This window comes from Bactrocera latifrons, unplaced genomic scaffold (genome assembly GCF_001853355.1).
Source record: "Bactrocera latifrons isolate USDA-ARS-PBARC rearing strain unplaced genomic scaffold, ASM185335v1 scaffold_96, whole genome shotgun sequence".
NCBI lineage: Eukaryota > Metazoa > Arthropoda > Insecta > Diptera > Tephritidae > Bactrocera > Bactrocera latifrons.
The window spans coordinates 690,603-704,514 of NW_017537667.1; the positions used below are offsets into that span (position 1 = coordinate 690,603).

Here is a 13,912-nt window from a genome sequence, read left to right on the forward strand (position 1 = left end):
TTGCGAGAGTATAAAAAATTTTTTTTTATCCAAGCACGTAAGGAAGAAATGTGAAGCTGTAGCACAAATTTCAAATTATCTGCCCCTTCTAAGCGTATTTTGCCTTAATTTAGCCAAAATAATGCCCTAACTTGCTTATATGGACGCGCCAGCCTTGGAGACAATTTTTATTATCCACAATTTGAAAATATATGTACAATATAAAAAAGAAGCCTGAAATAATTGTTATTATTTACGGAAGAATATTATTTTATGAACCGAGCTTTTCATTGAGAGATCGTAGCTCTATTGCAATCAAACGGTCGATCTCATGCTTTTCATACTCCGTTTTGTGGCCGTTCTCTAAAGACTAACACCTAGCTAATGCTGACCCTATAGGGCATGCAGGTTTTACACTTACATATATTAAGTAGCATAAATCTATATACATATGTACACACGCATACCTATTTATATAACACTTTCATGTACATATGGAAAATTACTCATTGTTCGTGCGCCCATTTTTGTTCAACACTTTTTTACTATTAAATATAAGTTTTGTATTTTTACGCTTTAAATTTTTTTTTTTTAAATAATGTTCTTATACATTTATCTGCTTCTTGATTGCAGTAAAGTTATTACATTAATTTTAGCTTTATTTCTCGTAATTTCTTGAATATTTTCACATTCTCCCGCTGTTCTGGCGCTGGGATGTGCCAAACCATCAATGTATCTTCATTATTGCAAGCGCTAGCCTTTTTGTTGGCTGCTCTTATTGCCGATTGCCAGCGATGACCTAATTTTGTTTTGAGTTTTTATTTTCGTTTTCATTTTCATTTTCATTTTGAATTTTTTGTATTCCATGCTTTTCGGGGTCTCCTAGCTTTATATGCAGGATGGTATGTGTGTAGCTTGCAATTTTATTTGTTTGTTGCACATTTTTCACACATTCATTTCGTCTTCAGTTATTTGTTTGTTATTGCTTTTTTTTAATAGAATAATTCTTTATCAAATGTTTTGCTGTGCTGTCGGTGGGTGGGAGTAGCGTGACTGCGATTGTATTATTCATTTTTTTTCACATTGCATTATGCGCTTATTTCAAACTACTGTTACACAACAATAACAGCAACAATCTGACTTTTGTGTTTTATTTCTGCTTCGTTACGATTTTGTAATGAGAGAAATCATTTTAATCGCATTTCAATGGCAACGCTCATGCCTCGTTTTGTAATAATCGGAAATCTTGAAAGTTATGAAATTCATATGAATGGGTTTAAGTTTAAATATTTTATTTTACACTATTTTTATACTCTCGCAACAATGTTGCTAAAGAGAGTATTATAGTTTTGTTCACATAACGTTTGTTTGTAAGTCCTAAAACTAAAAGAGTCAGATATAGGGTTATATATATCAAAGTGATCAGGGTGACGAGTAGAATTGAAATCCGGATGTCTGTCTGTCCGTCCGTCCGTGCAAGCTGTAACTTGAGTAAAAATTGAGATATCATGATGAAACTTGGTACACGTATTTCTTGGCTCCATGAGAAGGTTAAGTTCGAAGATGGGCAAAATCGGTCCACTGCCACGCCCACAAAATGGCGGAAACCGAAAACCTATAAAACGTCATAACTAAGCCATATCTCAGGAAGTACTCAACCGATTTCAATGAAATTCGGTATATAATATTGTCCTAACACCATGATGACATGTACCAAATATGGGTGAAATCGGTTCACAACCACGCCTGAAATCTCGATTATCACTTTATCATGCGAGAGTATAAAATGTTCGGTGACACCCGAACTTAGCCCTTCCTTACTTGTTTTAATGAATGTTAATAAATATTTAAAACAAGACGAAACCTTAACTTCGGTGAAGGGTGCAATCACAAATATAAAAATTTCTATACCAGAGCTTGATTTTGATATAAAATATTTTGCCAGATAAAATTTTTTTCCTTACAAAAACTTGTTTAATATTGATTCGTTTACATGACAACTATATGCTATATTGGCCCGATCGAAGGAATTTGTTAGAAGATTGTAACATTTCCTTTTACAATAATAAATCTCAATTTTCGCGATGATATCTTGACAATAAAAAAATTTTCCATACAAGAACTTGAATTTGATCGTTCAGTTTATATGGCAGCTATATGCTATATTGGCCCGATCTAAGTAATTTTTTAAAAGATTGAAGCGTTCCCTTGGACCATAATCCATCTCAACTTTTGTGAAGATATGTTGAGAAATAAAAGAGTTTTCCATGCAAGAACTTGATTTGGATTGATTCATTTCTAGGGCAGCTATATGCTATAGAGGTCTGATGTCGGCGGTTTCGACAAAAATATACAGAGAGACAGGCGAATGGCTAAATCTGCTCAGCTCGTCACGCCGATCATTTATATATACATATATTTATTTTATATGGCCTTTGACGTTCCCTTCTGGGTGTTACAAATTTCGTGACTAAGCTAATATACCTCGTTCACGGCATAAAATCAATTAAGAAAAGTATGTACAAATACTGGATGTAATTTTGTCTATTTTAGATTTCAAATGAAACCATATATGTATGTATGAATGTATGTACAATAGTTATATATTATATTTACATACGTATTATCGCATATTATTTCAGTTACGTTCGTTTATATTTGAACTTTCACTAATCATTCCAGCTGTTTACCATTGAGGAGAGAGACATTTCCAGCTCCAGTTCAACCGCCACTTACATATATGTATGTATGTATGTAGGTATATTTATTATATTACATATGTACATACGTTTGCATGCATGTGAAAGAAATTGTGTGCGAATATTTAGTATGTCCAATGACTATCTTTCATTGCGTATCCTCATCAACAATGTATTTGGAGCAGACTATCATTTATGGCGAAATGTGTTGAGCAAGCAAGCTGCAACACTGCATGGAACGCGTTGTAACTATTAGACATGCAAAACTATGCAAGCAGCAAAGAATGCATGAATGAATTTTATGGATGCATTTTTATGTCATAATGAACTCATTACTGGAGCGCCACCCGGAAGGCGCATTAGTGTGCAGCTTGTATACTCGCTATGTACTATACATATGTATGTATGTATAAGTATGTGAAAGGCCATATAGACAAGTATGTATCTGAGTGTGGGTAAAAGGCGATTTTGCACAGAAAAAAAGCAAGCAAACTTAAAACTCCCCAAAAGTTGACCACCCTTAAGCTCTCTGCCACTTACGTACATGTGTACATATTTACAGATGCATGCATGTGCGCAAAATATGCAAAAACCCTGTAAGAAATTAAAGGATTTTATGTTTACAGAGATTACCAGCAAAACATTTATTTCAGAACTATTCGGAGCTAATGCAAAGCAGCAAGTGAAAGGACATTTTTTTAAATATATAAATTGTTGTTTTGTCTTAAAGTTAGTTATTTTCACGAGTAAATTTAATTTTGTTTATATTACAGCATAATTACAACAGTATTCACGCTCCTAAGAGTTAAAAAAAATATTGCTTATGAAAAAAATGTTTTTATTTTTATTTTTTTTTTTTTTTTGAATAATTGAATTCAGTAAATTAAGAGAGTTTATAATATTATTGCTTGGATATACATTATGACAAAAAAGTACCCGGAAATTGTAATTTAAATTCCACGGGTAAATAATATTAAAAAAAAATATTTTGTTTGTAGGACTATCCTTAATTACTATGCTGAATATGAGCGCGATCTTTCAACCAGTTTGTTTACAACAGCTACTTAAGTCGGTACATCTTAGCCCCCCAAAGGCGTTTGCGTGAGAAAATCCGTCGTAAACGGCTTGAATTGTGGAAAAACAATTCATGGATTTCACAAGGTGATAATGCACCATTGCATCGGGCCTTAATTGTGACCGCATTTAAAGCCTGCACTCCACTTGCCGTTCCGTGGATCCCGTTTTCAGTCGATCGTAGAGATAAAACCAAATTTGCTAAAGAGATAAAACAAAATTCGCTGAAGAAGCTGAAGGCCATCTCAAAAAATCCTTATAAAAAGGGTTTTAAGAAGTGTATAACATCTGGTGAGGATTACTTTGAAAGTGACAAAATAAATATTGAAGAATAATTAAATATTTTGCGTTTTATTTACAATTTACGGGTATTTTTTTTTTTGGTCACAATATATTTTGTAAAATATTCATCCAATTTTCTTGGAAATTTCAGATGCTTATTATTGTTGCTTCTTGTTTTTTCCATTGAAAAAACAGCATAAATATCATTAAAAAATTAAATTCTGTTTAGTTTATTACCTTATAGGCCGAGTTCTATAATGAAACGTTTTTCTGTGAAATATTATGCTGATTCTAAGGTTAAATTAATGAAAGTAGTGAAACTTTGATTGTCCTATTGCTACAACCAAATAGCAATTCCATTAGAACGAATTTGGGGGCGCCCACACTGTAAACTTTATAATTGAGAAACGCTTTAAATGCTCTCTGTGGCTATTTTTCTTGCAGGGTATGCATGTGCGCACATGCTCGGCTGTAAAAGCGTGCGCTTTGTCAAGGCTTTTATGAAATCCACACACCATAAATGAGTCATGCTTGTATTAGTAATGAATTTTTCTTTACTTTCACATAGTTCATATTTACTCCCCTTACTCGTTTGGGAACCCACTTTCCGTTGCATTGGCGGTTTTTATGTTGTGCGCCGCTTTGCAAAAACACTTTGCACCCAAAAAAAGTGTTGAAATAAATAGTTTGTGCAACTTTAACGCTCCATTAAAACGAGTGGCTGGTCATTAAAGTCTACAAATTGTGCCGTTTTGTAATTGACCTAAATGCTTCTTTTTTACAGAGTTTACCATAAACAAGATTTTGTGACTACTTTGAACGAAGTAATGACATGACATGGTATATAACTCTACTACAGCCACTTTTAGGAACTTTAAAATTTTTAGATGAAATAAAATGACATTCCTATAAGGGGTTTTTAACCACTTGTGAATAGTTTCGGAGATATGAACGTATTTGTAAGAATTTTTTAATTTTTTAAAATGAGTTTTCACGAACCATGGTTTTCCAAGTCGGTTCCGAGTGGGCAGAAAAATCTTCCTCACGACAGACACCTTTTTTCGGAGTTTCTCCTAGAGAGTTTCAGAGATAATTTTAAGCAAAAAATTTCCTTATGACAAACACCCTTTTCGGAGCTCCTCCTGGAGAGCTTTTGAGATAATTTTAGGGATAAAATCTTTCTTATGACAAACACCTTTTTTCGGAGTTCCTCCTGGAGAGTTTTTGAGATAATTTTAGGCAGAGAAGGCTTCCTCGCGACAGACACCTTTTTTCGGACTTCCTCCTGGAGATCGGCTTTTTATGTTTTTATATAATACTTGCAAGTGAAAATACTATATGAGACCTCTCAATTATTCTATTCGGATCTCGTTTTGTTATTTCTTTTCTTAAAACGCCTTTTTTTATCTTACTGCAAGTTTTGTTACTAACCATAATGAAATTTGACAGTCACTTTATTCATTACCATCAGTAATTAGAATCTCCAGAAATTAGAATTAGAGTTTGCAACACATTAAGCCTTCTGCTATTAGGATGGAAAATTCGAATTTCCGATTTTTTTTTTAATTAATTGAAAGAGTTAATAATTTAATGAAAGGGTACAATCATAATAAAATTTTCTCCGATATTGTTGTTTCAAAGAGGAGAGTTGTTTCAACGCTGTCAGTGATTCACCCATCGTAGCTAATTTAACCACACTCCCCATTTAAGGATACGTGTATAAATATGTATTTTTACACCCTGCTTTAGGCCTTTCTTAAGCGCTTCCGTTCGCCACCAAGCGTTTTCCAAAAGCGGTCTTCATTAGTTCGAACTTCGATACAGCATATATGTATATACTTAGCTAAGTACTGGTGAAGAGCATATACATACATATGTAGATATGTACAAGTACATGTGTATAAAGGGGGCACTCTTCCAGCGGTGGCAATTGCCAAGGCGTTGCTACCATCTTGTCAACAGCAATTCTGTTAACTTCCATATTTTTTGTTGTCATTATCGTTGAGCTTCTACCGCCGCTGTCTTTTGAAATATTATAGTTTCACATTATTACCCACTCGACGTGCTCATTATTACTTTATTCACTTTGCGCTGCTGCTATGCTCTGCCTTGAGCCGCTTCTTTTCACCCGTTGCGGAACATGGCACGTCCCCTGCGCCACTAAGCTGTGCTTTTTCCCTTTTTCCGATGCACGAGGAACGTGATTTGAAATTGGAATCAAAAGCAGAAGCTCTTAAACTTACTTCTTCCGTACAGCTACATGCATATACATAGTATATGTATAATGAAGCTATGTTTACAAGTATGTATGTATGTATGTATGTATGTATATATGTAATATGGGCATATAAAATTCTTAAGCGCGCAGTTTTCTTTCACTGCCATCAAACTGAAAATCGTGTCTTTTTCTTGTTAGCTAATTTTGTGTTTCACAGTTTTTTTTCCATTCATATGTATTTATTTTCATATACACAGTGGTGGACAACTTATTGGAGATGACGTCAGAAAATGGAATTTTCAACAAAAAAAAAACAAAAAACATTTCACAAATATAATAATTTAAATAGTAGTGACAAGAAATTACATGCCTTCATTTTCATACCGTTCATTTGCGTCAAAATTGAAATAAAACAAAATTTATTTGTTCAATTTACTGACATTTAAAGCTAGCATCTCAATAATAGTAATTAGAAAGAAAAGTATTCATCGAAAAAATTACTTTGGAAGTTCGTTCCTAATTACATGTCTGCCTCTGTAGCTGTCATTAAAATTATTTTCGTCTGCTAATATAAGCGGTCGGTTTTTGGTCGCGCTGCTTCAATTCAAAACTTCCGGTAGTTGCTTTGCCAGCTTTACCCTCACCGCAAAAGGCCACCAAACACTCATTGACACAACCAAACACACCAACCCAGCAATTTGGTGTGCCGCACGCCGGTTACGTTGCACCAACGCCGCAAATACTGTTACCGTTGCTTAGGAAGAAAGCGAAGCACCCGAAAAGTGACATAGTGTGTTGGCAAGAAGTTTAGAAAATGAAACGTGCTTTTATGCCTCGGCACTCGCACCATTCTGGTTTTTCGCACATCAATCGTCAATCTGGGAGCTTGTTCTTCAGAACTGGCGTGCAATATAGTTGGTGATATACAATACATATGTATGTATATATTGTGTTAGATTTGACTTAAATTCGCTTATTGTTGTTGTTGCTAAAGTGGCTGTCGTCTTTATCGCGTTTACACTTTTTACCCACATCAAGACAGCTTATGTACTCACATGATTTGTTTGTGTTTGCAAATTGTGAACTCATAAGTTTTTCCATTTTTTACGGTAGTCGTTGTTTTTGTGTCAAACATTGCTGTTGTTGTGTTGTTACTAGATTTCAAGGTAATTTTAACGTGTGTTCCTACTTGTCTCTATATATATGTATATGTATATAAGTAATAAATTATGTTTAATAATATGTATAATTAATGTGCTTAGGAATCTAAAAGTTTGCCAAATATGTAATCGTATTGAGCTTCAAGAGAAAGCTCTTATTTTACCTAAAAATTCTCAAATATCCACGTTGTCGCTTCTGTTGCAACTATTATGGCTAACCAATTGGGCATAAAAGAGTGAAAATATTTATCGATAATTATATTAACACCGATTTGTGCGTTTTCCATAAATATCGTGTGAAAAATATCGATATATCAATTTTTTAGAATTATATTTAAAAATATGCCAAAAACAATTTAAGAATATGAATATACATATGTACATACGTCTGACTCAACTGTTACGGATAACCGTTTGGGTTTAGAAAAGCGAAATATTTATCGATAATTACACTATGGACGATTTGCTCAGATAAATGTCGTGCTAAAAAATCCATAGTATACATTTTTTGGAATTTTATTTGAAATACATGATAAGTTTTTCTATATACACTATACATTTTTAATTTTTTTCGAACTTTTTCGTTCGTTCGGGATTTTCTTCAATTTTGTTTTTTATGCTATAAATAAAATAAAATTAATAAGTAAATAAATTATACTGTCTAATTATAATTATAGTTTGTAATTTCTTACGTTTGTGTAAAAAACAAATTAGCTTTTCTGTGCTTATACAAAAGCAGGCCATTTTATTGTTTTTAAAGTGATACACCTGCTAAACTCCGTGTTTCAATTAAAGAAAAATAAAATAAATATTAATCCAAATATAGAGTAAATGAAAATAAATTATTATTATTATTATTATTATTAGAAAAATAAAAAATATCAATTTTTCATCGCATGTTAGTCTCTTACATTTCGAGCTCATTTTGCAAAGTTCACTATCTTTCAATTAATTTATCTATAGCTGAACGTGTTTTGTTTTTAATTTAAAGTACCGCTATAAAATGTAGTGAAATATGCATAATACTTGAAAATTTTTAGTGGTAAAGTTTGCGTGACCACGAGTGCATATACGCTTTGAAATCTGAATAATTACTTGGCGAAGATATATTTTTATTGCAAATCCGCTCTAGTTAGGACTGTTAACGGTCTAATCAATGTTTAACGGTAATATTCTCGTGCATCACGAAAACAGCGTTATAAAGATGGCTGCAACAATCGCAAATTGACAACTATATAATTTATAGCAATTCAAAATATTTTTGATATCAAAATTGATAATTCTATAATTTTTCAAACGAAAGTATGTATTGTATGTATAAGTCACATAACCGATTGTCGGTTTATTTGAAACATCTTATACAAATTGCTTGCCTTTTTTAAAGCTTCTAAAATCTTTAAGGAGATCCCGTGAGGGATTTTTTTTTTATTTGCATAAATCCAATCTAGACCATTCAAAAATTTTTTTGCAGTCATATTCTTTTCAAAATTTTATAATTTTCGAATAAAAATCTTATATATATATTTTAGATAACAGATAACAAACAGCAGTATACATGCATATATAATTTTTAATAAAATTGCACGGCAATAAATGTTCAAAAACTATTTAATATACATACTTTGCTGTAAGTTAAAAATTGAAAAGTACTTGTGAAAAAAAATTTAAAACACTATTCCGATCTTCATAACAATTAATTAACACAAATTAGCGCAATTTATAACTTGAAAAGTCACAGCGTGACTCTTTTGAGCATTTATCGCTTGTTAATTTTGTATGATAATTCAGAAAAGTGACAAAAAAGATGTAAATGAAGCCTAGAATAAATGTTAAGGCAATCATATAACATTAACTTAATACGCGCATTATGACTTCAAATTCCTTATCATTTTTTATATATACAAAAACTTTATACATGCATACATAAAAAAAACTAAATACCTGATCAATACTTAAAACATTAAATATGTATATAAATTTAAAAAAATATTACATTTGCATTTGCGAAATTTTAAACGAAATCCCATAATAATCATAGTTAGTGTACCCAGGTAGGTAGGTGTGAAAGTAGAACAACATGATGCATGCGACAGGTCAGTCGGTCGCCTGGTTAGTTAAGTCATATCGGGCACCAATGCAAACTAACTGGGTCAATGCAGGCAAAATATGCAATAAAACTAGAATTATTTGTTGTTTTTGTGGGTGAATGCAGAATGGGATTGGAGGCAATGTTGAGCGCAGGCACAGCATACGATGCTCTCGAACGTAGCCAATTGCAACACTTCAATAAGAAATGTTGTTGTTTTGGTTTTTATCCGCAAGTGTGTATGAAAAATTTTAGTGGACAGAGAAAGAGAGACAACTTCAGTAAATTAAAAAAAAAGTAGTGCCTAGGTACGAATATAAAGCTGCTAAGCAGACATCTGTATGTAGAGATTGCCACGCAGCACTGCCTCACGACGACACCAGCAAATGCAATGGCAGCGCGAACAGGACATTAAGTAAATTTTGAAGGATTATTTTAAGTATATATAGTATATATATTCGAATATATTAAGGTGTATGTGCGGATGTTTTGTCTCATATTTAAATGTTTTGTGTAATACTTACTTCCGGTGGATCCCAAACACACTCGCCAGTAGTGAGATTTGCGTACATGTGTTCCTTAGTGCGTGGCTCGATTATTTCCACCCATTCTATTCTGCAGAGAGAAGAGAGATAAAAAGTAAATAAAACTAAAATTTTAGAAAAATAAAAAAACGAATAAAAAAATGATTTCAAGAATAATGATTTCATAAATTAATTTAAGCATGGCTTGGTCACAACTTTCTTTTCATTACGCTTCGCAATTGAAATGGGTACAAAGAGCAATGCAAATAGCTTATTGTCTCAGAGACACGTACACATCCACAATGGCTAAGAGATGTGGGCCTAAAAGTGGTTACGATCAATCAATTTTTAGTGCTAGGAAAACGCTTACCACCGCCGTACTTAAGGGTTTCTGTGGTGTATCTGGTGTTATAAACCTAGCAGCAAAGGCGATGGACAAATGGTTTTCCATCGGCTCCAATACATTTAACTTTGTTACATTGCTGTAAAATACTCTTTTCCAAAATTTTACATCCTTTTCTAAATGTTCTGGGGCAAAGTTGAGACTCCTTCGTACAAGTCTACTAGATACGCTAAACCCAAATTCTTCATTTATTTCATTTATTCAATTTCAAGAGGATCAGTCTTGATTTTTCTGATGATGACTCTATAAGGACGTTCCGTTGATTTACGTACAGGAGCTTTGTGCATTTCTTTTTTTTCAGCAAATTAGGATCATGTTTGCTATTATAGATATGTTACTATTTTCCTCAAACAATTCATAATTTTGGCAATGAGTTGGTTTTTTGCTTTTTTGTGTAGATCAAAAAAAGAGATATTTTTGATTTTCTTCAAAGTACAACGTAAATTTCTAGTCTTTGCAAAGTGGCCTTGGACAAATAAACCATTTCGCAGCTACATACGTGGGACGATATCGGTGAGTCCGACAAATGATCAGCTTCTTAAGGAGAAAGTACGTGTGGAAAAGTTCAGATCGATATCTCAAAAAAGGAAGGACCAGTTTGCATACTAGAACGTTTTCTGTTGGATGCAAACCGTTGGCCGGATATTTTTTCAGATTTAATTATACATACAAAGCAACGGTAATGTGTATAAATAGTTTAGAATAAGAAAGGAATCAAGAAATTGTCCTCCTAACTTGACAAGAGCTCGATTCTATACGCTATTTTATTTTATTTGAATTTCATTCAAGTTTCTACTTTGCAATCAAATAAAACTAAAAATAATCGCACACATACGCTCATCATACATGCGTACTTCTCCCATTCATACCACGAATGCGTTCATTCATTAATTCCACGAGGCCAAAATACACACCTTCCTTTATAATCATTTGTATGTAACAGTAAAAACAAACCAATAACAACAAAAAATATCAGAAGAATATTAAAAATTCGCCGCTTTGCCGGGCATCCTTCACACATACATACATGCATATACATAAGTAAACACATACATGCTCTCTCGCTTTCCACTTCTCTCATTCAAAATTGGCCCTGCTTTGACATAGCTATGTTGTTGTCGCTATCATTGCTGTTCGTTTCAAAAACGTTCGTCATCGTTAACAGCAACACTTTTGCCTTTTATTTGGGCAGCACACACCCTGTCTGTCTTATTTTTGGGCTTTTTCTACCAATTCCTTATCATTTCTTTTTGTACTTATTTAATAGGCAAATTTTGAATTACCATCTAGCCCACACACACTAAACTGCATTTTCCTCTTAATTTGTGCAAAAACAATTTTCATATTTCCATTTCCCCTGTTCTTACTTTCCCAACCACACAATCTCTCGTACGCTCTTTGCGCGGATATTGCTTATATACACATGCGCCCCTCTCATAGGTGTGCAGGGATTTATACATTTCCTGCCTATGTGTTCGGTTACATTGTGACAAATCGATTTTGACAATCACACATGGCGGGTAACAATGGAATGAAGGAGAAAAATATACAAAGGATCAACTCACTTTTACTATGGGTATAAATAAAATAATAAAACTGCATCTAAATATTGGGAGGAAAATTATAAAAAAAAATTTTCAACAGCTGATATTTGTATTAAATAATTGGTAAACGGTTAAAAAAAATCGTAAGTTCAAAATAGGATTTTGAATTGAGAAAAATTGAGACACTGTCTTTTTAAACTTATAACGATTTTATGAATCACTTAAATATCGCTACCCGGATAAGTTTTTTTCATAGGTCGATCAAAGAACAAACCGCAGTCGGATATATGTAAGAAACTTGGACAAAACAAACAGAATCAAAGGAAGGATAACAGGGAGGCAAAGAGAATTCAGAGCAAAGACGTATAGTAGCGCTCTTAGTTTGAAATGAGAAATGAATATAGACTACAACAAAGGGGAGCGGCTGCTAGAGCGAATTTCTTGTGGGTTATTATTTCCAGTTCTTTTTTATTCATGCAACAACCTACATAGGCCTATGTATGCATGTATATATGTACATGAGCAATTTTCACACAACTTCTATAGCGACATGTATACAGAATAAATTCAAAATAGATTATATAAATGTATATACAAATATGTATGTACATATGTATACTTCTATGTAAATGTATTTATGTTTACATATGCAACGCACTCTACTCTACAGCACCACCCATCCTTTGCAGTGTTGCTTTGCAAATTACTACCGCCGCCCATATCAACCCCCACATACAGATGTACTCACAAACAAGATGTAACGCTACAGCTTTGCGGACTACAATATCAAGTAATCGTAACTAATTTGCGACAATCAGACATACTTATAGCTTTACAACACGCTAATGCGGAAAAGTAGTCTGGCTTTAAAATATTCTAAAGTCATGCAATTCTATATATTTGCCCACTAACACAAAAAATATATATAAATACTTCACGTACGCACCTTTCGTTGCTGCAACTCGAACTCATTTTTCCGCAACTGCGTTCGCCTTGAATGGTCGACGCTGATTTTTCCATAGGCCGCTAGAGCGACTTGCGCTATTCTGCACACAATTTTTTTTTATTTTGTGCTACACTTTGATTTTCTTATCTTAACTTTTTTCTTTTTTATGATATTTTATAATTTATAAACACACACCTAAAATCTTTTTCAACATCAACGTTTTAACACTTCCTTACTCGGCGAACTGCACTTTTCCTCCGTTTTTCACTTCGGCGAACGTTGCTCCTCCCGTTTACACTTCCTTTTTTTCGACAATGCTACTGCCCACATTTCGAACTATTCGAGTTTTGCCATTTTCTGCTATCTTGCACCACATAGCCAATACAAGCATAGACTATTTTTTTAAAACATTTGGAATTAAATTATTTAAACTAAATACTATCCTAGTTAAATACACATATATATATATATTTATATAAAAATTATTTTTGCGACAACCGCTTTAATTGTATATTACTCGCTCGCACGTACAACAGAAATGAAGTATCTAAGGAAAATAAACCCAAATGTCACAAAAGAGAAATGAATAAACGAATGCCAGAATAAAATTTGACTGCCAAAAATGGAAGAAGGAGCAAAAGGAATAGAAAACATACACAGAGTTGCAATGGATTTTCATTATTGTTCGACAAATTGTATCGATAAGTGACGCCCAAAGGTTAAACCACCAATAAGTCGATATATTGACGAAAATTCTTTTGCTATTTCTCAGTATCGAACTAATTATAATTTTTAGACTTATACCCTAAACAGAGTATACTAAATATGCCGCCAAGTTTGTAACACCCAAAAGGAAATGTTGGAGAACTTGTATATTAGTCATTAGCGTCTGTCTGTCAATATACAGTGGACCAATAAAATTTACATACACCTAGTTTTATTAAATTACAACACATTTTTTGGTTTTAAAATTAATGTTTATTGTCGTTTTTTTGTA

General features: G+C 33.1%; 1 protein-coding gene across 2 annotated transcripts in view; it reads right to left on the reverse strand.

Moving 5' to 3' along the window:
- Nucleotides 1-13,441, reverse strand: part of LOC108977862 — a 32,453-nt gene extending 19,012 nt beyond the window's left edge. For both annotated transcript variants that reach the window (XM_018947817.1, XM_018947816.1), the window contains exons 1-2: nucleotides 12,916-13,441; nucleotides 10,023-10,113 (exon numbers count right to left, since the gene is read on the reverse strand). In XM_018947817.1, the coding sequence (XP_018803362.1) occupies nucleotides 10,023-10,113; nucleotides 12,916-12,989 (165 nt within the window). In that variant the 5' untranslated portion in view covers nucleotides 12,990-13,441. The remainder of the gene's footprint in view (nucleotides 1-10,022; nucleotides 10,114-12,915) is intronic.
- Between the last annotated feature and the right edge of the window lie 471 nt (nucleotides 13,442-13,912).